We start from the raw sequence: 25,172 nt of genomic DNA on the forward strand, positions 1-25,172 counted from the left end.
TCTGAGGCCATCTGTAATGTCAAAGTGCTCTTTTCCTAATTTCATAACCTTGGTATTAGGGCTTTTGAAAAAAATCCCCATTCCTGACAACTTCTCCAGGTCCTGGCTGGGAGATTTTTTACTTCCAAACAGAATTTCAGGCTACAATATTTTCACAATTACCATTTTTATTTTCTTGTGGAAAATGTGAAGTAAATTGCTGATTTTTTCTAATTATTTTTTTCTTGAAAAACAAAGTGTGAAATCTGAGTATTTTTCCTTTTGTATTGCTCTTTACACATGCTCTTCAGTGAAGCAGTTAATTTAAAATGCATGTGCAGAAAATCACTTCTGGTTGGCACATGATACCATTTAATTCTGGTAAATATTTTCCAAGTCTGGTAAATACTGAAATTATCTCTCTATAGCACAGGATCTAAAAGGTCTTTTCTAACATTGCATTATATTTCAAAATGATAGAAGGCTATAAACCCCAGATATCTGCCTGGGGAGTCACCCAATCTCAGAACTGTTAGGGTTAGAAGGAACATTCAGGGATCACCTATTTCAGCCCTCAGTGCATTTGATTGGGCAGCTGCATAAACTCTGTGCACCTGGTAAGTTTGTGGCATAAAATTTCTAGTGCATCTGATAAGTTTGTTGCTGAACTTGTTCTGATTTTTGAGAAAATTGATTGTACTGAAATTTGGTGTGTTTTCACAGACTTTATTGGTTTAATATGTTAAATAATTTCATGGTACATTATAAACCATTTGTTCTTAACAATTTTTTTTCACTCAAGTATGATACCAGGAGTATTGCCCACACAAGACATTTTCTCAATGGCCTATAAAAGCAGCTTTATTGCTGTTTTTCATAAATCTAAATCCCAGGAACAAGGATTCAGTTGAAGTTCAAAGGTTTTTCTTAGTGTAGATCTTCTGGTGTGACATATGTGAACCCAATGTGTCCTACTCTGGCATGAGCTGAGTAACCACCATGGGGATAAGTGGCTTTAGAAGGCAAAACTGTTCTCCTAGCAAAAGAAAAAAATCCAGAGAAAGCTCTTCAGAGAAGAAGGCTGAGAAGGAAAAATAATAACTGTTAGGAAACCACTCAGTTAGAAAAATAGCCAAGTTCATGGAGTCCATAATATTTAGTATCTGAAATAATCATGAATTTCTCTTTGAAGTTTTACCTTTTGAAAGTGGCTGGATCCCTTCAGAATCAGAAGCTGAGAGCCAGAAGTGGAGTGCTGTGAATGCACATCTCTTGTGGGTTACTGCATTCTTCTGGCTCTTTAGCAGCTCTCCCAGTTAGTCAGGTTTGGTGAGTAATGGTCATTTAGTTTTTACCCAAAGAGTTTCCATAAAAGCATTTTGATTGAACATGACCCATGGCTTTTGGTGCTGTATGTGCTTCAGCAAGATCTGCCTCCATTAGGCTCTTGTTTGAGATCGGGATGGGTGGGGCGTGCCTGGAGGGCCACAGAGGTTGTAGGTAAATAAAAAACAATGTAGGTCTAAGAAAAGTTATTTTTAGGTATGATCTTCCAACTAGGTTGTAATTAGTCAACATTTTTCAAGATATACCCAGAAGGAGGAGAAATCTTTATGATCTTGGGAGAAATCTTTATGATCTTTTTGTTTTCCCATCAGTCTGCACAGAGAATGTAAATACTCAGATGCTATCATTTGTCTTAGGAAATTAAGGAAATTAGAGTGGGAGGGTTAGAGACATTTTTAGTGGGAGGGTTAGAGACCCCTGGCTCTGCATCCAAGGATTTTTTTTGTGATTCATCATGGGTAAGGAACTTCCATGCTGTGCCTCAGAAGGTGCAAACCCTTAGGTCCATTTCCCACTGCTGAAGGGTTGACTTTTAATCTCTCCATTTGTGGGTCTTGGGCTGTTTTAGTACGAAGGGAGTTTGATATGGTGCACCTCTGCTCCCAGGGCTGTGTGCCCACTCCCTGCCTGCACTGCCCTGCCTCGTTGGCCCCTTGTGGGAGCCTGTGTCTCAGGGGCAGTGCCAGGGCACAATGACAGCCCTGTCACCACCAAGGCACTTCTGTCTGGCCAAGTCCGTAATAGGAACATAGGATAAGGGGTGATCTGAGGAGCCTTTATGGTTCATTTCTTTCCCCATGATCTGGGGAGGCAGGGGTTTTTGGGGTTTTTTAAATTGTTTGGGGGGGTTTGATGAAGGTTGACAGTCATCTTAGGTCTAGCCCAGTGCTTCATGACAGATCTTTCTGCTCACTGGGTGTTTGCTGTGTGTGGTTTAGGGTGGGTCTACATCCTATATTTGATAGAGCTCTATGCTCAAAATATTTGCTAAATCCAGTTTTGTCAAGAACTATGCAACCAAATGGCTTCATGCATCCTCTCTACTTAATCTTTGTTGTTCAAATGGAATTTGAAGCTCAAATTGACTCATAACCTCTTATTTTTTTACCGTGTGCATGTTCAATTGATCTCTGGGTTGAGTGTGTGTGTGCTGCTTTCTTGCTTTTCAGGTTAGGACAGCCCACAGCAGAGTGTCTTTCTGTCTTAGGAAATGATCTTTGGAAGGTGTCCTGAAAGTGTATAAATACAATAGTGTTGGAAACAGAAATGTGGCATTTATTTCTTGGGCCAAATATCAAGAGGCAAGCAGGAAGTTAAAAGGGTAGTACAGAAACTGTGTTATTTAAATGTATTTAATGGGTAATGCTGATAAGTGGTGAGGACATTATTGAAAAGCTTTTGTTACAGGGAAGGATAAAAATAGAATTGATATCTCCCACAGGCAATTACTTTTAAAAATCACAGCTTGCTCCCTGTCTCAGAAGCTCAATGGGACGATGGAGCTCTTGTATGGGAACAGAAAGGACCAATATGAGAAAACTCGACTCTTGCTTTGTGCCAGGTTCTCTGTGTGAAATTCTCCTCTCCCCACCACACCTTGCTCTTACTTCTGCAAGACCAAGGGAAGGGCAGCTTGAGGGGTTCAAAGGGCCCATGAACACACAGCAGTGCCCTTGGCAGCCTAAAGCAGGGATCACGAGGTGAGTGCTGGCTGCTGCTGCCAGAGGGTGGGGTTCAAGGCTTCTGCCAAAGGCACCTCTGGCTTCAGGCAGCCTCTGGGATGTGCAATGCACCAACCCCCTCCCACATTACCCCACTACACTGAGGTCATGTCTAGCAGGTTTGTGACTGCCTGTCAGTGCACTTCAAATAGAGGTAGCCATGGCTAGAGCTGGTCCTTCTAAATCCCACCTAAAATGGGATTTAACACAAATTCCACCTAAAGGCACCTAAATGCTAGAGAACCACTTAGGCTCCTGCCGAGACCTATGTGGCACAACACCTGTGCCACATCTCTGTCGTGGTGTAGCCCCAGCCAGCTGCCAAGCCCCACGCAGCCGCTCACTCACTGCCCCAACAGCGGGATCGGGGAGAGGATCGGAGGGGTAAGAGATGGAAAAACTCGTGGGTTAGGATAAAGACAGTTTAATAGGGAATGCAGAAGCCATGCACACAAGCAAAGTAAAACAAGGCATTAATTCACTGCTTCCCTTGGGCAGGCAGGTGTTCAGCCATCCCCAGGAGAGCAGGGACCCATCACATGCAATGATGACTTGGAAAGACAAACACCATCACTGCAAACATCCCCCCTTCCTCCTTCTCCCCCCCAGTTTCTACACTGAGCATGATGTCACATGGCCTGGAACATCCCTTGGGTCAGTTGGGGTCACCTGTCCTGGCTGTGTCTCCTCCCAACCTCCCATGCATCCCCAGCCCCCTCCCCAGCCCGGCAGTACAGAAGCAGAAAAGGCCTTGGCTCTGTGCAAGTTCTGTTCAGCAATGACAAAAACATCTCTGTATTATCAGCACTCTGCTCAGCACAAATCCAAAACACAACCCCACACCAGCCGCTGTAAAGACAATTAATTCTACCCCACATCCTGCCCTCTGCCAGGGGTCTGTCTCCAGGCTCAGACTGAGCTGGTTGGTGCAGCTCTGTGGGATTGCTGACAGCGCTGTTCCTTGCTCAGCCACCCCACATCCTTCTCTCAATAGATCTCTTGGGCTGCAAAGACCTAAAGGTTTCTCAGCAAACAAAAAAGTAGAGGGAAATCACATGGAATCAAATGGAACTTCTAATTCCACTTGAGACATTAATTTTCTGACTTCTTTTCTTGATGTTTCTAAAAGTATGTCATTCATTGAAGCAAGAGCTGATGTAGAATTTCATTTTGCCTTTTTCATCTAAAATGTCAGAAGAAAATGTGGACTGTCATGGATAAAGAGAACAGGGCTTCAGCACTATTTAAACAGGAAAAAAAAATAAAAAATTGATGTGTATTTATGAAATATTCCAGTGTAACTTAAACCCTTGTCTTCCAGCAGAAAAATATTTTGACCAAGAATCTCCACCCAGCCTTTTGTGTGATCTACACCACCACCTGCCAGGAGCACAATGTAACAGATGAAAACAAGCTTTGTAACCACCCAGCACAAGCCCCCTATCTCCCGTTTTGCTTGCAAAGAGCTGCTCTGTAGTCGCTACTGCAGCAGCAATAATAATTGCCAAGAATTTGCATTTCTGCTTATCCTAAAGCTTGGTATTTCAAAGCAGACACTTCAGAGAACTAATTAGCACAGAGGTTCATTAAATCTAAAAAATGCTCTCGCTAGGTAGATGGAGCATCCAGACCCTTAACCCATTTCCCAAAGGCAAACGCCTCTCTGCCTCCTTACTCGGAGCAGTCTGAATCTCTTAAGCTGCAGAAGCGCGGGGAATGCCAGTTTATATCATCCACCAGGCTTCTGCATCCGCGCTGGCAGCCTGGGCGCTGCCCCACGGCCACCAGCCAGGGCTGGGGCAGCGCCAAGCCCAGCGCTGCGGGCATCAGGGCCGGGGCCGGCGGGTTCAGCTCATCCATCCATCCATCCATCCATCCATCCATCCATCCATCCATCCCCGCTGCAACAAGCGACCTGCCTGTGCATCAGCACAGGGGCAGTATTGCCAAAAATGTTGTAGGGAGCAAAGCTCAGCCTGCAGCCAGTGTGTGTCTGCAGGGAGAGAGGAAACCAAAGGGAAATTACAGCAGCTCTGTGCTCACATTCTCCTCTTATTCTTTCTCAGAACCTAAAGAAATGGCTGTGGCTTTGTGTGGAAGTTAATTAATGATAGTAAATAATATTCCTTTGTGCTAGGAGTGAATAGCACCCTTTATTGGGGGCTCTCAGTGTGCCTAATGCTCTGTATTTAATCCAGCTTCCCAGCAAAAGCTATCTGAATTATTCATTGCAAATAAATTATCTGAAGAATACAGTCCTGTTTTCCGCTGCCTGTGAGCCCAGCCCGCTTCCTTTGATGCCCTTTTCCACAGCCAGCAGGGTCTTTGCAACCATTTGGGCAGCCACCCCGCAGTGCACAGCTCATTGTGCCGCTTGCCCATTGTGGGAGTGCGTGTGCACGTGTCGGGGCTGCCGTGGGACGAGGCGGCAGAATCCAGGTCCTGCTCCTGGTCGGAGCCAGCCTCTGAATGGGGAAGGAAGCAATAAGCAATGCTGAGCATGTTCCTCCTCTGCCCACACAGATGAATACACACGCATGCATATGTATATGGAGCTTTTCATCCGCACTCGCTGGCGCTCACAGAGTGCCCAGACTCCAATTAAGACCAATTGCGTATGGTAAATCCGCAGATAAGGGATTCAGACGACATCCTTCTGGACTGATTTCTGGTGTAATGCTCAATGCTACATACAGAACACATCCACTCCCTGATATTCAAACAAATCGAAACCTCTCCTCCACACCCCCAACCAGTAAAAAGCTATGTATTTAAAACTGGTGAGATCTGATTACTCAAAGGGAGTGTGAGCTCCCTTGCTCCAGGGAAGCAGCAGGCTGTGTGTGACCTGCCTGCTTGAGGTCCTGCAAGGTCCAGCAGGCTCAGGCCTGCCCACATCTGGATTCCAGAGCCTTTTGGATGCCCTAGGCCTGGGGAGGGGGCAGGATTGGAACTTTGGTTGTGGTTTTAGCCAACCCTTCATCAACACTTTGTTGCAGGTGGCAGGTTTGAAACAAAGCCTTTCACATGTGGGCAGAGCTCAGCCTTGAACTCACTGCTACCAGCAAGTTCGAGATACCAAAAGCTGACATGGACCCAAAAAGTTTTTGCAAAATTCCCCTGCATGGAAACACGCAGGCATCACCTGTGTGAGGATGCAAAGGCCCTCGCCACAGCTGGTCCTCCTCTCCCATGTCCTCACTGTGTGCCCCCAAGGAGGGAGAAGGGGGACAGAGCCAGTGCTGGCTCCAGCCCCAGTGTTGCAGAGAGGCTCTTCCTGCATGGATATGCCATCGTGGGGTAGATGCATGGGGCAGCCCTGTCCTCATCTTCCCACCTCCAGAAGGAGTTGCTGCTCTGGGCAATTTTGTCAAGAGTATTGGTTACTTTGGGATATGATGTGTGTCTGTGTGTTCTTGAGCAATGAAGCACCGAGACCTGGTGGCCACTGCGGAGCCTCTCCAGGACAGCTCCCTGTGGTGGATGTTAGGAGCTGGACTGGACATGGATATTCCCCAATCAACAGCTCCAACACTGGACATATGGCAAAGTGTCACTAAATCTCCAGGTTAAGTCTTGTAAATGAATGTGTGACTGAAAATTATCATTCCCAAGCTTATAACATAAAACATCTTCTTGCTGGTTTTTGTTGTTTTGTATATTTCCTTCTAAAAATAAGCTCACCTTTGTAAGAACTGTTTTGGTTTCTCTTTAAAAATATCATACTATGCAATTTTTTTCCCTTTGGAAATAGCTAAGCTGACAAAAAAATAAATCTTAGGCACATGCTTTTGTCAGCTCCTCGTAATCAATAACACACATGGGAAAAAAGCTGAAATCTGCAAGGGAACAGGCCGAACCCATAACTGTTGGGCTGACATTTTGTTATCACATTTACTGAGAGGAAAATAATTGAAAGTACTCCAGCCTCCTGCCTCAAACCTGATGGGTTATCTCGGGTTTGTTGGGTGGTCGCCCAAAGGCCCTTCAAGCACTGAGTGAGGAAAGAGCTCAGACACCTGGGCTGGGCTCAGTGGGGATGTGATGCTCAAGGGATGACAAGAGCAAGGATTCTCCATGCCAGGAATGGGCTTTCCAAATGTGCTTCATTCCTGAATTTCCTTTTCAGTAGATCCCTGTAGGTTGTGAGACATTTTCATTTTTATTTTGACTTCCAGACATATGGAAATTCATGGTAAAATAGCTGCCCTCCTCCCCACGGACTCACCTGCTGGAACTGAACCCTGACCTGCTGGGTCTGACACGTTCCATGTTGGGGAGTTCGGTTATTCCAGTGTCACCTGGATAGGAGATCAAAAGACAAGAGATTGGCAGAAACAAAGGAGCACTGGGCTTGCAGCAACAAAAGGATGGTGGGTTCTTCCAGTGGAGGTGACAAGCATGTTATTGGAGCCACTTTGTCACTGGACACACAAGATGCACCAGGGACTGGTGGTTTACACTGCTATTAACTGATGACTGCTGGTGCAATGGACTCTCTCTCCTCTGAGCTAAATGATCCACATGTCAAGAGACAGGTTTTTGCTTCAAGGATGGGATTGAGTCTCTCCCACAAGCTGACAGCTCCCAGAGTCCTCCCTTCTACCATTTTAAAAGATGGGTACAATATTTTCCTTTTTCTAGTCACCTGGAACTTCACCTGACTGCTGTGAGTTTTGAATATCACGGAGAGTGGCTTGGCAACTACATCAGCCAATTCCCTCAGGGATGCACCTTGTAAGGTTCCATGGATTTATGTACATTCAGGTTCCTCAGGTGGTCATGAACCTGATCTTCTCTTACAGTGGGAATCTCTTTGCTCCTCTGGCCCCCTTTGCAGTCCACTCACGTGAGAGGTGTGGGAAGAGAGGCTGCCATTGAAGAATGAGGCAAAAAAGTTGTTGAGTACCTCAGCCTTCTCCTTATCCACTGTTCTCAGTTTACCAGTGTGGGGTAGAGTAGATAGCTCCCCTTATGTCCTGCATGGACCGTACACCTGCAGTGCAGTCAGGAAACAGGCCAGGCCATGCAAACCCAATACACCTTTTTTGGTTTTTTTCCCAGAAAACAATTCAGAAGATGTTTCTGAACTGCTTCTCTTGCAAACCAGCAGCAAAAGGTCTCCTGGGATGCTTCAAGGACAAAGAAGCAGATCAATGTTTGTTCTGGACCTGAATCCAGATTCCAAGTGCTCCTGGCCACCTCTGTCCCTGTCTTGCTCTGGAGGGCTGTCCTTTCCCTGTCCCTCCTCAGAAGGTATTTCATAGCCCAGCTGGTGACACAGACCTGAAGAGCAGAGAGGTGTTGTACCCTGCATTTGGAAGTTTGGCAGCCGATCCCATCTTCTCCCATTCATTGCAATAAACCCAAATAAAATAAATTTGTTATAAAATAAGTAGGTTTCAGGGTCTGATTCTGCATCAGCAACAGAAGAAAATCAGATTTGAGAGCACTCATCCTTTTATGAGATGGGAGTCTAAGCATTTCTAACAGAAAGCAAAGTATGGGGACTGTATTAAGGCCATAAATACCTTAGAGTGATGAGCCTGGACTAACAACCCCTTTTACAGTGGGACCTGCTCTGCACCCACATCGTGTGGGTCTCCTCACCCTGAGGCAGGGCTGAGATTTTGTTCACTGAGACCTGTTTTCAGAATTATGGCTTTTATGGCCTTTTTGAATGTGAGAAAAGTGAAGAATTTACATAGTAAAAATTCTTGGCAAGGTCAGAGCCTCCAGTTTCCGTGTAGTAAACCAATTACCATGTTGTTGAATTTACGCACTTCAGACAAGTCGACTGTAAATTCATATCCCAAGGTAAAACAAAAAAGGAAAAAATTCAGACTTTGGCTTTGCCAAACATTTTATTGGACAAATCCTTCTTTCTCTCTCTTTTTTTAAAATTATATCTAGACAGGATGCATAAGTATTGAATACTTTTTAATATTTCTTATGCAATAAAAGAATATTTTGGAAGTCTCTGCTTTAACAAATAATAGATAGACCTCTGTAATATAAATCCAAATTTTAAATGGAAGCTTCATAAGAATAATTTTTTTTCAATAAAGCAGGAACATCTGGTATGGTTTCTAATTTATTTAGAACATAGGCACAGCTCCAGGCCAGTAAGGAATTTAAGTGCATAAGCAATCTTATTGTACTTCTATTGGGACTATTTTCACACTGAAGTTAAGCCCAAGCCCAGGAGCTCAGCTGAAGGTGACCTTCCAGACTCCTCATCTATCTCTGCATGAAAAGTATGACATCATTTAGATGCTGCACATTTCTGCACGTATCTGGATAATCAGGAGAGGGACAGCAATGCCATAGAGGTATTCAGATGGGCCTGAGCAAAGAAGAGCATCTTTCAATGACATCCATTTGTGGAGACCAAGTCCTGCTTGGAAGGATGACTTTGGGGCATGAACTTCCTTGTCCACCTGGTCACCTCCGGTTCCTCATGTCACGGACACCTGTGGACTTGGTGTCAGGTGTCCCTTTCCCAAGTAGTTGTGCCAATAAAACACTTAAGCTCAGCCCTGCGTCCTTCCTGCCACCCCCACCCAGTCAGGCCCTCAGCTCTGCTAAGGGAACTTCCAATGGTGCTTTCAATGGTGTTTCAGGTAAAACCCATTTCTTCAGGTAAAACATTTAAGTCATAGCATTAACAAAGCTGCTGTTGCCTGCTGTGAGGTCAGGCTCCACATGAGCTGCTCACTGTAGCAAATGGGACTGACTCCTTGCTGGCTTTGACTGGATCTGGGGAGATCATCCCTCTCCTGCACTAAGCATTTCAAAGCATTTCACCCTACATCTTGTGTGCAAGCTGTCAGTGAGGCACTTGATGCTTAAAAGCCCTCTTTTTGTTCAAAACTGCTGTCTCTGTTGTGAGGCAGCCACTTGCATGCAGTGCTGGCGCACACGTGAACAGCACACAGGACAGGTACTGCTCCTTCCAGCTCATCAGGATTGGCATCCACTTGGGAAATATGCACATACACATGGAAAAGGGGTCTCTCCAGTATCTGGCATTGGCTACTCAGTGTGCCCCAGAGCTGGCCCCAGTTCCCCCAGGTGCTGGCACTGGCACCCTCCAGTCTCTGAGATTTGTGGCCCCAGTCCAGATGCTGGCACTCGGTTCAGTTGCAGCTGCCCACTCATATGGCTTGAAGGTTGGTGCTGGTCTCTCACATGGACTCAGAGTAGAGTTTGACAGAAAGTCAACTGAGGCAATGAAAGAATTAGTAGTAGTAGTAATATATAATTAATTACATCATTATATCTGAATATTTAGTAAGACTAGGGCAGGCTGTGGCAATGAGGTGCAGGGCTTGGTCAGAGGGTTGTGTTCTGACCAGCCAGCTGTCACCCACACCTGCCCCTTTAATCCCCTTTCCCTTCTATTTTCTCATGCTGGTTCCTTTCAGTCCATCTTAATCCCTCCCTGTCCCTGCCTTTGATCCTTGCCCTAAACATCCCAGGACAAGCCTTGCACAGTGCTGTAGCCCCCTTCAAACACCTCCTAAGGGGTGTCCATCCCACAGCCTCAGACACTTTTCCCCCACAGCCCCCCATGAGTCACATGTTCTTGTGGGGTCCCACTAATGCCTTGGTGAGGTTCACCCAGGAACCCTGAGCTGACCACTCTCCTCTGACAGTCCAAGACAATGGGATGGGGCTCCCTTGGTGCGAGTGGGGGTGATTGGGATCCTGCAACCAGCATTGCTCTTTGATTCCTGTAGGGATCCTCTTGAGTCCAAGCTTCAGTCACCAGTGGGTCACTCTCCACAGGTCACTCTGTCTTCATCAGCCCTTACTGTCAGGGCTCGTTGTCTAAACGCTCATCTGGGATGGTGTAGCCTCAGCTGTGCACATTGGCAGCACATTCCCATCCCTTCCCTCCCTGGCCAGCAGACCACCCAGCCCCCCTGCCCGTGCCAGCCTCCAGGGCAGCAGGGAACCCTGTGGAAACTCTTCCAAGCCAGGAGGAGGAGAAGGAGGAGGAGGAGAGCCTTGCCTTCAATGGTCATATCAGAAATACTGCTGAGCCCAAGAGCAGACTTGTAGCATATTGATGGAAATAGTTTGTGACATGAGAATCAAGTGCAGAGAAATAATTTCTGTTCTGAAAACACCTCTCCCATGCAGGGTCACAGAATGGCTAAATTCTGAAATATTTAACTTAATGCAACTGGCAGCAGCTGCCGAGTACTTGTCCTCGAGGAACTGCTGACATTTGCAGTGAAGCCGCAATGAAACCGACAAAATAGGGCCTCTAGCAAAGCTACTATCAAGGAAAAATCATTACAGACTGCATTGTACATATTTATAAAACACAAATGATGTCCAAAACCTTTAGGTCTTGTGTGGCAACCATGCCCTAACAGAAATATGCAACACCTTTAACCAAAGAATCTTCCCCTTTGGGCACCAGTGGGTCAATTAGTTTAGCTTGACAGTGGCCTCAATACAGAGACGTCGGCAACTAATCTTGGGAGCAAGTGAAATCATGCAAGCACGTCTGTGAAAGAGAGAGCTGGCTCCCTTCCCCTGATGTTGATGTGGGTCTCTGCTCAGCCAGCAGACATCATGCTCCAGCGCCTCTTACACTTGGCAGGAGCGAAGGACTCTTCCATGGGGAAGTGGCCTCGCACAAATGCCAAAGGTGAGGCTTGATGCAGCCACAGCCCCTTGCTCAGCCGCTTCCCACATCAGACCCTGGAGAGGGAAAAGCCCCCAGTGCAGCTGGTGCCTTGGATCTTCCTCCAGATGTGAGTGCTTGAGGATGTCCAGTGGTGTCTGGACTGAGGCTATCTCCTTAGGCATGTTCAGGTATTCTGAACACAGGATATGGGGAGATGCTAAATACTGAGGGAAAATGTGTCATAGTCTCTGCTCCTGATACGTAAATTTATTGGGATAATGTGAAGATTGGGTGTAAGACTACAGCTTTTTCTGGTTTCTTAGACATTTTCTGGGTTATTTAAGAAATTGTCATCAATATTCTTGGGCACATGGTGTGACCCTGGGGGATGGTGCTGTGCAGGGCCAAGAATTGGACTCTTGGTTCTCGTGGGTCCCTTCCAATTTAGTATATTCTGTGATCATAATCTGTTCCAAACCAGATTATTTAACAGATTTATTTATTTGTCTGAGTCAGCTGCTCTTAACTAAATGTCTCCAGCTGTGATGAACATTGCTGTCCCTCATCTGGACATGAGTTGCATGTCTTTGATACAAGCCTTCAACACTGTCTCCTGAAGCATTCTCCTGGAGCAAACAGTCTGCTCATGGCTTGGACAGGTGAACTCTTTGCTGAGTGAAAAACTGGCTGGATGTGTGGGCCCAGAGAGTGGAGGGGAATAGAGATAAAGCCAGGTGGTGGCCGGTCACAAGTGGTGTTCCCAAGGGATCAGTTTTACAGCCAGCTCTGTTTAATATCTTTATCAATGATCTGGGTGAGGGAGTCGAGAGCCCCCTCAGTCAATTCGCAGATGACACCAAGTTGAGTGGGAGTGTTGATTTGCTGGAGGGCAGGAAGGCTCTGCAGGGGGATCTGGACAGGCTGGATCAAAGGGCCAGAGCCAATTGTGTGAGGTTCAACAAGGCCAAGTGCCAGGTCCTGCACTGGGGTCACACCAACCCCAGGCAGTGCTACAGGCTGGGGAGGCAGTGGCTGGAAAGCTGCCTGGTGGAAAAGGACCTGGGAGTGCTGGTCAACAGCAGCTGAACATGATCCAGCTGTGCCCAGGTGGCCAAGAAGGCCAATGGCATCCTGGCCTGGATCAGCAGTGGTGTGGCCAGCAGGACCAGGGCAGTGACCGTCCCCCTGTACTCAGCACTGCTGAGGCCACACCTCCAATCCTGTGTTCAGTTCTGGGCCCCTCACTGCCAGAAAGACATTGAGGGGCTGGAGCGTGTCCAGAGAAGGGCACCGGAGCTGGGGAAGGGTCTGGAGCACAAGTCCTGTGAGGAGCAGCTGAGGGAGCTGGGGGTGTTTAGCCTGGAGAAAAGGAGGCTTGGAGAGACCTTATCCCTCTCTACAGCTGCCTGAAAAGAGGCTGTAGCCAGGTGGGGGTTGGCCTCTCCCCTCGAATAAAAATAGGACAAGAGGAAACAGCCTCAGGTTGCACCAGGGGAGTTTTAGACTGGGTGTTAGGAAAACATACAGGGTTGTCCAGCACTGAAACAGGCTGTCCAGGGAAGTGTTGGTGTCACCATCCCTGGAAGTACATAAAAGATGTGTAGATGTAGTGCTTGGTTTAGTGGTGGACTTGATGATCTTAGAGGTCTTTTCCAACCTAAACAATTCTATGATTCTATGATTCTACATGGATGTGCAAGCCCATGGCAAGAGGTTGAACCAGAGAACTCCTGAGGCCCCTTCCAGCCTGAATTACCCCATTCCCCAGTGCTTTTATGGACAAAAATGAGAGGAAGTTGATAGGCCCAACTCAGTGAGACTGTTTTGGATGTTTTGTAGATGCACAGGCTGATCTGCAAGACGTGAAGCAAGTCTGTCTGCATGGGTTATGGCAGCCTCACCATGTGTACGTGTGTGATTGCACTTCTGCATGTGGGCCCCAAAAGCAGCAGCCACCTCCCAGTCCCCCATGTCTGGCTGTGCGTGGGTGGACAGCTATGTTTAGGATGGGAGGAAACACCAGCCACCACCCTGACCCAGCAAACCAGGATACTTAGAGAAAAGACAAATGGCGCAAAACAGGCAGCAGAGGAGGCAAATAAATTTGCCAAATGTCATAGAGCAGATCAGGAGCAGAGCTGGAAATGAGATGTCAACCACCATGTCCTGGCACTACCTATGTCCCAGAACAAAAAAGGGTGTGAAACAGCAGCTATTAACAGAAATCCAGTGATCTGGAGTTTTGGATAGAGAGACACCTTCAGTTTAAAGGTCATGCTTCATTTCCTGGACCTTTAATCTATTTTGCTTGAACTCTACAAACTTGTTTAAACAAGGATTAGATGGTACATGTCTTCCCACTTCCTGAATTGGGCTGTGCTGTGTGGGAGAGATGAAACTTGCATGGATGAAGCAATAGCATTTATGAGATTGATGAAGAAGAATGGAAAAGTCCCAAAAAAACCCCAAACCAAAACAACCCAACAAACTCAAAAAACCAAATAATGACGTTTCAGGCACAGGGGACCTTTATTAGGGCTCAAAAAATACAAAATCTTTCAATGCAAGCTGAAAACAAATTGCTCTAAATTTACATTATATTAATCTCTGAAGGGAATGATGGCTAGCACTTGTGAAACAGAGGCAGGATGCTCATTAACAAGGAGAACAGTGGGACAGAAAGTTCAAGTAGTGAGGCAATTTGTCAGTTTGTTTCATTTTGTGTCCTTGGCAGCAGTGGATGAGAAGCCACAGCCACTGTTTCTTCCCTAACTCAGTCATTCTTTTATTGTATGGTTTTTCTGAGAGGTTTTGGGGCTTCACGAAAGAAGTAGGCATTTGGGGAACATCTCACCTACCGTTTGTCACAGAAACTTGAGCAGCTCCTCCAAGGCAGCCACCCTAGTTTATGGAGACAGGCAGCTGGTGACCCACAGTGAGTGGACATGTGGGGGACATGCAGCTGCAGCCAGGGCAGAAGAGGGGGCTCAACACTTGGGGCCACTCCTACTCCACCACCTTCTCACAGAATGTATTGGGTTTGTGTGGCAGGGTTTTGGTAGCATGGGGCTACGAAGAGTGTGTGTCAGTGGGTGTGTGTGAAATGCTGCCAGAAGCTTCCCTGTGTCCAAGAGAGCCAATGCCAGCCCACTCCAAGATGGTCCCAGTGCTGGTCACAGCTAAGCCCAGCAGCTGGGATAACAGGGTTAAGAAGGGTGAAAAAATGCACAATGGCAGTTGGAGAGAGGAGTGAAAACGTGAGAGGGAGAGCCCTGCAGACACCCAGGTGGGTGCAGAGGAGGAGCAGGAGGTGCTCCAGGTGCTGGAGCTGAGATTCCTCTGCAGCCCCTGGTGCAGACCATGGTGAGGCAGCTGTGCCCCTGCAGCCCCAGGAAGTCCAGGGGGAGGCAGAGATCCACCTGCAGCCATGGAAGAGCCCATGCCAGAGCCGGGGGATGCTTACTATAGTGTTCAGAGTTGCATCTGGCACTCTGAAAAAGTGCAGTACAATCCACTTTGGATCTTACCAGCATTTAATTCTTTCACTGAGGCATTGCAGTCAGTGATCTTCCCCATTAGCCCTCTTTTTTATGATTGTCACAGACCATGCCTTGTGCAGCAGCAGGGTGTGTATCTTGTAAGACAGAAGTGCATTTCAAATTGTGCTGGGTCTACATCCCGCTTGTTTGCCACACATTTAAAGCTGAAAGCACTCTAGCATTAGCTACAGCTCAAAAGCAGACACATACTTCACATCGAAGCACACTTTGATACACTCTTTCTTCAGACAGCAGAGATAAAGGACTTGTTGGAAGATACCATTTGCAGGACAGAAAATTTATATTGCAGAGACTAGAGATTTTCTAAAGCTTTATTATTGATGCAATGAATCAGTATTTGCTGCTCAATGTAATCTTGGCAGCATGGCAATATGCTTTTTACCATTTTGAAAAGAAATGGAAATGCAGAGTAGCTGTTTTATTTCAAAATAGCATCATGTCAATCAGTCTTTTTCTGTTTGTTTTGAAGGAGGTGTATATGTAGAGCTGTTAGATGACAGGTCTCAAAACGCACACAAAGTATTTACCTTTGGAAGGTGATTTACAGTTCAGATTCTGCATACCACTGTTTTCATTAAAATAGCTGAATACAAGAAGGAAGAACAAATTGCAGTCAAATCAGAGCCTGCACACATTATACATTCGAGTATTCTAAGTGCATGATGGTTTACTGCATTACATGGGTCTCCACAAACGCAGCTCTGCTTACAGATACATTTGCAGGATTAGAGCCCAAAATAGTAACTCCCTGATTCTGTATTTTCAAGTAAGGTTATTTATAACTTTTTAAACAGACTTTCCCCCCTCCTCCAAATCTGCTTTATGAAACAGAATGGATATTCTGTTTCATAAAGAGCTAAAAGCCTGTTGTGCAGATAACACTTGGAAACAGCCGAGTGCACTGGACGCTGTTTATGTGTTTCAGAAAGGAGAGTGACTTAGGAGCAGCAGCACCTTTAGGAGAGCAGAGTTAAGCAGAGCAGGACCTGAAACTCCAGTACTGGCCACTATTAACTGCAGTGGGGCAGGGCTCTTGGAAACAAAAAGCTAAGGAATGAATCAATGACATTTCAGAAGCATTGCATGCATGCACACACACACTCAGATGTGTTTAGTGTAGCCGTGTCGTTCTTGCTTTCTCTATACCCCTGCTAATAATAAAGAATAAATCTTTCTCTCATTCATTGGTTTACTCCCCTCCTTTCCTTGCTCCCAATCCTAATATGTATTATCCCACAAGGTCTCTCTTCACCTCCATATTGTTGACTGAATCCCATTAGCTGAAAACATCCTCCTACCACTAGATGAAGAGAAAAAGGGTACAAATTCTTGCTTGAGAATTATGAGAATTTACAAAAGTCAACAGGATGATGGCATGCAGTAGGGATGATGCCACCCCAAGTGGAGGAAAAATGCTTCAGTTCTTTCTTACACAGGATTTGCAGTGGCATCATTGGGACTTTTGCTTCAGCAATAGCTTGTAGAACTGACACAAAAAAAAAATTACACAGAATATAAACTGAATTTATGACATAACAAATAATATTTAATATATAGCATTGAATGCATACACATCAATACCAGTGCCGTAACAACAAAACAGAACTTGTAAAATTAGCAGCAGTTTTTTGCAAGTACAAAAATACACATTTTTTTCAGAACATATATAATAGCAAAATTTAGCAGGATATATTATACAAAGCATTTAGATAATGCATTACTCTAATATATTATATGATGTATGACACAGACAGCGAGACCGAGCGCACCCTCAGCAGGTTTGTAGGTGACAGGTTGCTGAGAGGTGCAGTTGACACAACAGAATGATGGGATGCCACCCACAGGGACCTGGACAAACTCGAGAAGTGGGCCCATGAGAACCTCAGGAGGTTCAACAGGTCTAAGTGCAAGGTGCTGCACCTTGCCCTGGGCCAGGACAATCCCAGATACAGGTACAGACTGGGAGAAGAACTCTTTGAGAGCAGCCATGTGCAGAAGGACTTGTAGTACTGCTGGGGGAGAGGCTGGACATGAGCTGCCAATGTGCACTCACAGCCCAGAAAGCAGAGGTGTCCTGGGCTGCATCCAAAGCAGCGTGGGCAGCAGGGCCAGGGAGGGGATTCTGCCCCTCTGCTCTGCTCTGGTGAGACCCCACCTGCAGTGCTGCATCCAGCTCTGGGGTCCCAGCACAGGAAGGACATGGAGCTGTTGGAGTGAGTCCAGAGAAGGACCATAAAGAACATTAGAGGAATGGAAAAACTCTTCTGTGAGGGAATGCTGAGAGAGTTGGGATTGTTAAGCCTGGAGAAGAAGAGGCTTCAGGAGGACCTCACTTTGGCCTTCCAGTACCTTAAGGGGGCTTATAAAAAGAAGGGAGATGACTTTTTATATGGGCAAGTAGCGGCAGGACAAGGGGCAAGTTTTTAAACTGAGAGCAGATTAGATTAGAGATTAGGAAGAAATTCTTTACTCAGAGAGTGGTAAAGCACTAAAACAGGTTGCCCCAAGAAGTTACGGATGCCCCATCCCTGGAATCGTTCAAGGCCAGGTTTAATGGGGCTCTGAGCAACCTGGTCTAGTATCCCTGCCCTGGTAGGGGGGTTGGAAATGGATGATCTTTAAGGTCCTTTCCAACCCAATCCATTCTGTGATTCTATGTTTTAGATGTTGCATAATAAAATTTCTTGTGTTCTGCTTGCAATAATACATAATGCCATTTACAGCAATGTTAAGAAACTATTCACAACTTAAACATGAACAGAACAGCCAACAAAGCACAATAAATGAAACACAGAGTTGCAAGGTGTTAGTTACAAGATTCAGCATTTCCCTTTACATATTTTCGGGCTTACTTTTGCTTTCTTTTGCAGTGTGAAAGAAATAACTACACCTATCGAACATACTGTATAAACATACAGAAAACAACACACTCCCTGGAGGACAATGAAGGTAATATTTATCAGTTCAGAACAGTAGTATAATACCACAGTTATGGAAGCTATGCTGACTTTGCACGCTACATCAAAAGCACAAAGGACTGGGACTCACATCTGCAAGGCTCAACACTCGAGTGGTCAAGGAGAGTGGCCCAGCAGGCAGCCCGCTGCCCTGGCAGGGTCAGGGAACAGGGCACTGGCCTTAGCTACCTCCTGGTCCCTTCCAAATTTTCAGGAGATTTCTATTTGCTTGCTTTTCAGCAATTTTTATTATTCTTACAATATTCTTGCAAAGCTTTATATTGGAACATTACTCAGACAGTTTCCTAAAAGAAAGAAAACCTGTGAGTCCAGGGACTGCTCAATTAAATTTGAACAACCTGGATGTTAAACTTAAAATGAACACACATCAACACCAAAGGCATTTTCTTTATGGTGTTTATTTTAAGCATTAAGATTCCTCTGCAAAAAGCTTTGGTCGGTCTCTTCAAACTTTGGATTGCTGTAATGCTTTTCTAGACCTCCTCTTTGATCATGAAGTCTGTCTCTTCCAGTGACTTTCAGAGGCAATGGCTGAAGGTCAGGCTTAATGAAACTGCCATCGACTCCATCAGTAGGTTTCAGGGGTGCTGACCTGGTGCTGGCCCCCACCAAGCCCCCCTCAGCCCCAGTGTCAGTAGGTTGTGGAGATGGTGGCACCTTGGTGGCTGTAAGCAAACAGTCATCAGCCACAGGAGCAGCAGCGTCTTCGTGTTTCTTTAGCAACTGAAAAGTGCTATCGAAAGGGCAGGAGGTTTCACTTAGGGTAAACAGAGCCTGGTCTGAAAACTGGGAGAAAGCACTGTCCAGGGAGCAAATCGATGACACAGATGGAGATGTCCCAGAAGAAGACTGACTAAAAGAGCTAAATCCTGAGCAAAGATTTAATCCTTCTGGCGTTGGAGGCAGAAGACAATGGGACAGGTCTTTCCTTTCAACATTTTGGTTTGTGTTGTCACTTTTACCAACATTAATCCCTACAACCAAGCTCTGATTGCTGAGCTTTTGCCTTTCCACCTGCAATGAGCGGCGTTGGCAGAGACACTCTTCGTCTTCATGAGAAAGGACAAAGTCACAGCTGGCTTTGCGCGCTGCCTTCTCACGCCCAGCATTGGTGCGCGCGGAACTGCAGGTCTGGAGGCCAACTGCAGGCTCGGAGGAGCGCCGGTGCCTCCTCACAGTCTTGGGAGCATCCGAGGTAGCTGCTGAGGGGAAACCACTGGAGTAGTGAGACTCGTTGGAGTTTTCTTGCGAGGAAAACTTCAGATGCATGTCAGCAGAAATTGCCAACTGCTTCAGTTTGGTTCGGCTTTGGATTTCATCCACCTCTGTCTGCTCCGAATCGCCATCGCTCAGAGTGAAGACAGACTCCCTGCTCCTGTTATCCTGATCACGGGTTTTAATCCAGTCACTGGAGGAAGAGTCAGCTTCATCATTCGCCTCATTTTCCAGGCTGTCATAGGAAGAGTCATTCTGATGGAGAGAAGCAACATCTACAAGGACAAATCAAGTGTTAACACATCAGTGACTGAACCACACTCTTGAAAAGCAGCTTTTTTTTTTTTCTGGCAAGTATCCTTTACTTTCAGAAGCATCTGCCCTTTAAAGATTCTTCAAGCAGAAATACTAATAATTTCATAAAAAATTACTGTCTTAATTTTGAACTAGAGAAGCTGAAGTGAGTACTAAGCTATAGCTCAGTCAAGAAATACAGGATAATGGCACAAATAAGGGTTAGGGGGTTTTTGTTGTGTTTTTGGTTTGTTTTGGTTTTTTTAAGTGGATAGTAGGTAATCCAGCTGTAACCAATAATTTACATACATACATATACTGAGTTGGTAATTTATTTAATTTTTCTTTTCATTATTGGATATTGAAAGCAACATTTAACCTTTCTTTCCTTCTTTCAGACAAATGAAGAAAACAGGGCATACTTCTTACCTCTGCTTTTTGCAAAAAATACAATATTTTTAAGAGCAACACTGTGAAGTTTTAGTCTCAGTTTAAACAGACACCTCATTTGCACTGAGCAGTGTACACCTGGGCCCTATCCTGTATCTGCATTAATTGGAATTAAATTAAATCTCTTTTGCTCTGGCTTAGGCTAAGCTGTCTTATCTCACATTTGCAGCAGACACAGTTCATGCACGGGCAGCCACCACGCCTCAGTGCCTGCCTGAAAACTCATTCAGCTGCTGTAACCTGTCATGGGTCTGAGCTCTCACTGCCAGCACATCCCAGCACAGCAGATCCCATGTGCTTCACTCCTGAGGAGGGGCAGGCCAAATTTCACTGGATTTCACCCAATCTCACTGGAGGCAGAGCACGAGGAGTTTGAAACAGCCACACTGAGTCAGTCAGACATGCCGACACAAGTGCCATTACCACTTTCAGTACAGGCCACCTGTGACAAAATTTATTTTACAAAAATTCTGCTTTAGAAATACTTTAAGGAGAGACACAAAACTCCTTACAAAGTCAAAATCAGAGGGTTGGAGAGAAAAAAAGCATTAATGATAATCTGGAAAGCTCTGTAAACTAGTCTGCCAAACACTTTCAGTTACCAGTTCCACAATTTTTCTGTGCTAGCAGCAAAATCTGGATGCCCCATTGAAACTCTGGAGATCTCTCTCTTTTGGTAGTGAAGAATAGACACTTTCAACCCAAATATAATGGGATGACAGCTGTATTATGACCATTGTTGATCACTGACTTCCTGATATTTTGGGAAAACACAGGCTAATGCAAAAATTCTAGTTTTGAGAGGAAACCTTCTCTAGATTTTTTCTTTTTTTATTTTCTTTGTTTCCCCTCCCTCCTTTTTCAACCATAGTGGTTCAGATGACTTGTGAAAGCATTTTGTGATATGGTCGAGGTCTATGGTAAGCTGAATCAGTGATTATGAGCAATTCTTTGGGCAGAGGAAAGAGAACAGCAGTATCTGGGAACACCACATGAAGAATGAACAGCATGCTTCCATGGAATATACCAATCTTTTGCCTGCCTGAGTTTAGCTGTCTTAAAGGGATCAAAACATCAATCTGTATTACCTGAGCTGTTCTCTCTCTTGCATGTCATCAGTATTTCTCCAAAGAGGGAGGTAATTTCATCTCCAAAAATCCTGCAGCAATTCTCAATGAGGAACTGTACCAGACTAGAAATCTGCAATCAAGCAATGGGAGAGAGATGTCAGATCTTCTATTATTCAACTCAGAGCAAGCTCACCATACAGATGAGGAACAGGAGCACAGTGTCATCCATGAGGGCAGCCAGGAACTTCTCTCTCAGACTCCTGGGCCCAGATAAAACTGTCCTGGTATACATCCTTGTGTACATCTTTTCCATTCTACTCTGTCCTGTTCTGAGGTCACCACAACCAGAGATCTTGATGAGAGAGGCATTTTGCTGATACACTGGGCATTGCTTTATGACCTCTCTTCCCTTCTTCCAGACAGATAATGAGAATGGATTGATGAATGTTGCTGGAGCCCTGATAAGAGGACAAGTCCTGATCTGAAGAGGTACTGACTGTTCTCATGTTTGTAACCAACAGCCTGGTTGAGTGGGATGAAAGTTGGTATGGTTTTCTACTACACCAAAGTGTTTCTTACCTTTTTAATAAATTCACTTTCTATATCAGGAGTGGAGGATACAGGAGGCCAGAGCAGACTAGGTGCAATGCACACAGCCAGATTAAAGGCATTCATCTGGTTCTCTTCAGATCGCATTTCTATTCCATGCAGTACTCCAAAGATGTAACGTAAGAGAAAAACATTAGCTCTGGGGAGATGCTCTATTAACCTGAAAACATATAAAACCAGAATTCTTCACATTAGTGACCACTTTCCATAGATACACACAAGTCAAGATAATGGAAATGCAGCAACAGGGTAACACTGTCCACTAATTAAACCAGGGAGGATGTAAAAGAGATGTTCTTGTTCAGCTGTTTGCCTCACTGTGTCTCTAAACAGTGTTCTGGAACAGCAGAAAACACTGTAACACAAAATTATGCTCTGCCAAGTAAAATGTGTGGCATGAAACTGTACTTCATCTAAGTTGCCTGATAATTCACCACTCCCTTCCCCAAACACTTCAGTAGCCTGTCCATGCCATCTAGTTGCCTTAAGTATGTGTGTAAATACTCCTGGAGTCAGCTACTGCACAAAGCTCTGTTTCCTGTGACACAGACTTTGCCTACTTTCTGTTTGGTATCACCTGCAAGGTTGGAGGCTTCCCTTGTCACTATGCTCCAGCATTTCATTCACAATTCCATCTTGGCTTCAAAATGGTCACTAAAATTTGAGATGAATGAGGGAAAATACGTGAAGAACTGATTTCAGCTTCCCTTTCACCCAGGACTCCAAAGTTCCCCACAGGTAGTTTTGGATTTTGTATCAGACAGAAATTAAGGTTTTGGACATCATATTTACAAATAATACAAGTTGCTTTTGTTCTTTTCATGAAAGGATATTTAATGTATTTACTGGTGTCCACAAAAGGCAGAAAAGCAGGACAAAAGAGAGTCAGAAAATTGTCTCATACAGACAATAACTTAAGTACATATGTAAGCTTCAATGTTCTGTCATATACAAAGATATTTTTAGCATCTATTTTAAAAAATTGTAAGTTGAATATTTATGATTCTGCATTCTGGGATATACATTTATAGGAAAAGAATGTAGAGAATATAAGTAACTACCTTTGGATGCTTTTTATCTTCTCTTCATTATTTCCTTGATCCAGCACAGAGACCCACTTATCACACAGCTGGGATGATAAAATACTGCCTGGAATGTTGCGAAGAAAATCCTTATCAAGAGAAAAGAAGAACAAAACACATGAGCAGCTGTTCTGGGGCATGTGAGGGAGCAGGAATAAGATACACAGATACAAGAGGATGTGCCCATGGGACAGCACTCACTGGCAACCATATCATTACACACAGCAACCAAAACCAGAAGAATATCATCTGAGATAGAGACACTTTACATTATGCTTAAAGTGAATCTTTTCCTGCCTTTCCCTACCCTTTTTTGACAAAACAGAGGTATTTCTATGCTTCATCTGATGTTGCTGAACTAAAAAATCTGCAGTAAAACCAGTTATTTTGATGTTGCATAACGTTTGTCTTTACTTATCGCTTAACTTCATCTGTAGTCCCTGTTTCTTCTCCTTAGCTGACAAGCTCAAATACCTCCAGACCATAAGCACTCCAAGTCATCCCTTCCTTCCCTCCCCTAATCAACGGAGTACCTAAACTAGTCACTGATAGTCTTGCTAGTAGTCCTCTTTCCTAACACAATTGGCAGGGAAACTGTTGCAGTTTAGGAAGAAGAGCAAATCCTAGCTTCCCAAAAACCTAGGATGAGGGAAGCTATGATGCTTTTTTTGCACAAAGAACATTCGTTTTGCCTGCAAGACTGTAAGAAAAGATAATGCATGAAAAAAATAATCCAAATATTGATGGCAACACTATAAACTCACTAGGCTCTGCAGCGTAGGGTAATATTGATGTGTAAGGAGATAGGTCTGCAAACATGCCCTTTAGTATTGCATATGCAGAGATAAAGAGAGTAACAGGACCAGGCTGTAGCAGAGACCTCAGGAAAGCTGTCACCAAACAAGCTGGCTACTCCTCTTCCTCATCCTAATTCAGTGGTAGCCTCCTTTGGAGATCCCCACAAGGTTAATGTGCCAGCACATTCTTGTTAATTCGGTCCACCAATTCCTCTTTGGACCCGTTGCTGGAGAAAAGCCCTCCTTGGCTGTGCACAGGATCTGTGCTGCTCTCACCCAAAATGGGAGACAGAAACATTCTTCACATACCTTAAACAAAGATGCTGTCACAAATATGGATTCACAGGCCAGGTCCACTTCAGCACCTGAATCAAGCTTCTCCTTTAGCTCTTTGAAGGTTTTTGCACTTCCAGAGCGTCTGAAAATACCCTTGGTGGAAGGCCCCTCTTGGTAAAGGAGGGAAAGCATGTCCTAAAAAAATTTAAAAGGCAAAAAGGATTTCTCATGAATATATTTTATTGTCCAGTGCCACTAAAATATAGTTTTGCCATTTTTGCCACAGCTGAAAACCTTTAGTCCTAAAAAATGCCAGAAATCAAACACAAGTCAAGGCTCACCCCCCCAGATCACACCAAACTGCACAGCAAAGCTGTGATCTGGGGCTCTCATTTTGGAAAACATCCCCTCAGAAATACTGTGCTGCCACTGCTAAGCACTAACTTTCTGCATGACCTTCCAGTACCTGTGCAAGTTTCAGCCAAGTCATTTAAATGTGTAAACACTGTGGTGTGGGAAAAGGAGAGTGGTCTATCTAATTCAAAGCTTTGCATCTGACAGTGCCCTCAGCCAGACACTACTTTGCAGACACTACTTTGCAGGAAGCTATGAGACCCTTGCTGCTCATCATTGTGGTCAATATTATCACCAACCAGAGACAGACTTCTGTTCCATTGCTGATGTCTGAAAAAAATGAGATTTTTATCTAAACTAGAAAGTGCTTTGTTTGTTCATATTTATCTGCACTTCTACAGCAGATCAGAGTCAGGTTTTCACCTTGTTTGCTGCTTGTGAGTGGTATCAGACTCTGCAAGCAGCTCAGGGCTGTCGGCAGGACCAACTCTGGGGCAAGGTGTTCCCGCGTGCGAGGTCACTCCAAGGGGGATAAAGCTCAGCTTATGGCTCCCCTGAAGCAAATGAGACTGCACGGGATTAAACAAGTTGGCAGCTTATTATAGGAAAGGGAAAAGAGGCAGATTCCTTCCTAGCTTGTACAATAACAGGAGGGACTGATTTCTTCTGTTACATAAGAGAGGAAAACAAGCAGAAAAGGAAATGCTGAAACTTCTCCTGAGATAATATGTTCATGACATTTGCCAGATGCTTAGCTCTCTGCGGTCTCCTGCGGGCCATCTCTCAGACATGCAGG

The 25,172-nt window shown here is 45.0% G+C and overlaps 1 protein-coding gene across 1 annotated transcript in view; it reads right to left on the minus strand.

Annotated features, from left to right (window-relative positions):
- Positions 1-18,630: 18,630 nt before the first annotated feature.
- The window catches only part of ARHGAP20 (Rho GTPase activating protein 20), a 57,856-nt gene continuing 51,314 nt past the window's right edge, over positions 18,631-25,172 (minus strand). Inside the window, exons 11-15 of the mRNA XM_082278090.1 lie at positions 24,056-24,217; positions 22,929-23,038; positions 21,838-22,027; positions 21,277-21,388; positions 18,631-19,719 (exon numbers count right to left, since the gene is read on the minus strand). Of these exons, the coding sequence (XP_082134216.1) occupies positions 18,632-19,719; positions 21,277-21,388; positions 21,838-22,027; positions 22,929-23,038; positions 24,056-24,217 (1,662 nt within the window). The 3' untranslated portion in view covers position 18,631. The remainder of the gene's footprint in view (positions 19,720-21,276; positions 21,389-21,837; positions 22,028-22,928; positions 23,039-24,055; positions 24,218-25,172) is intronic.

Source organism: Coloeus monedula (genome assembly GCF_965178545.1).
Source record: "Coloeus monedula genome assembly, chromosome: 3".
Classification (NCBI taxonomy): Eukaryota; Metazoa; Chordata; class Aves; order Passeriformes; family Corvidae; genus Coloeus; species Coloeus monedula.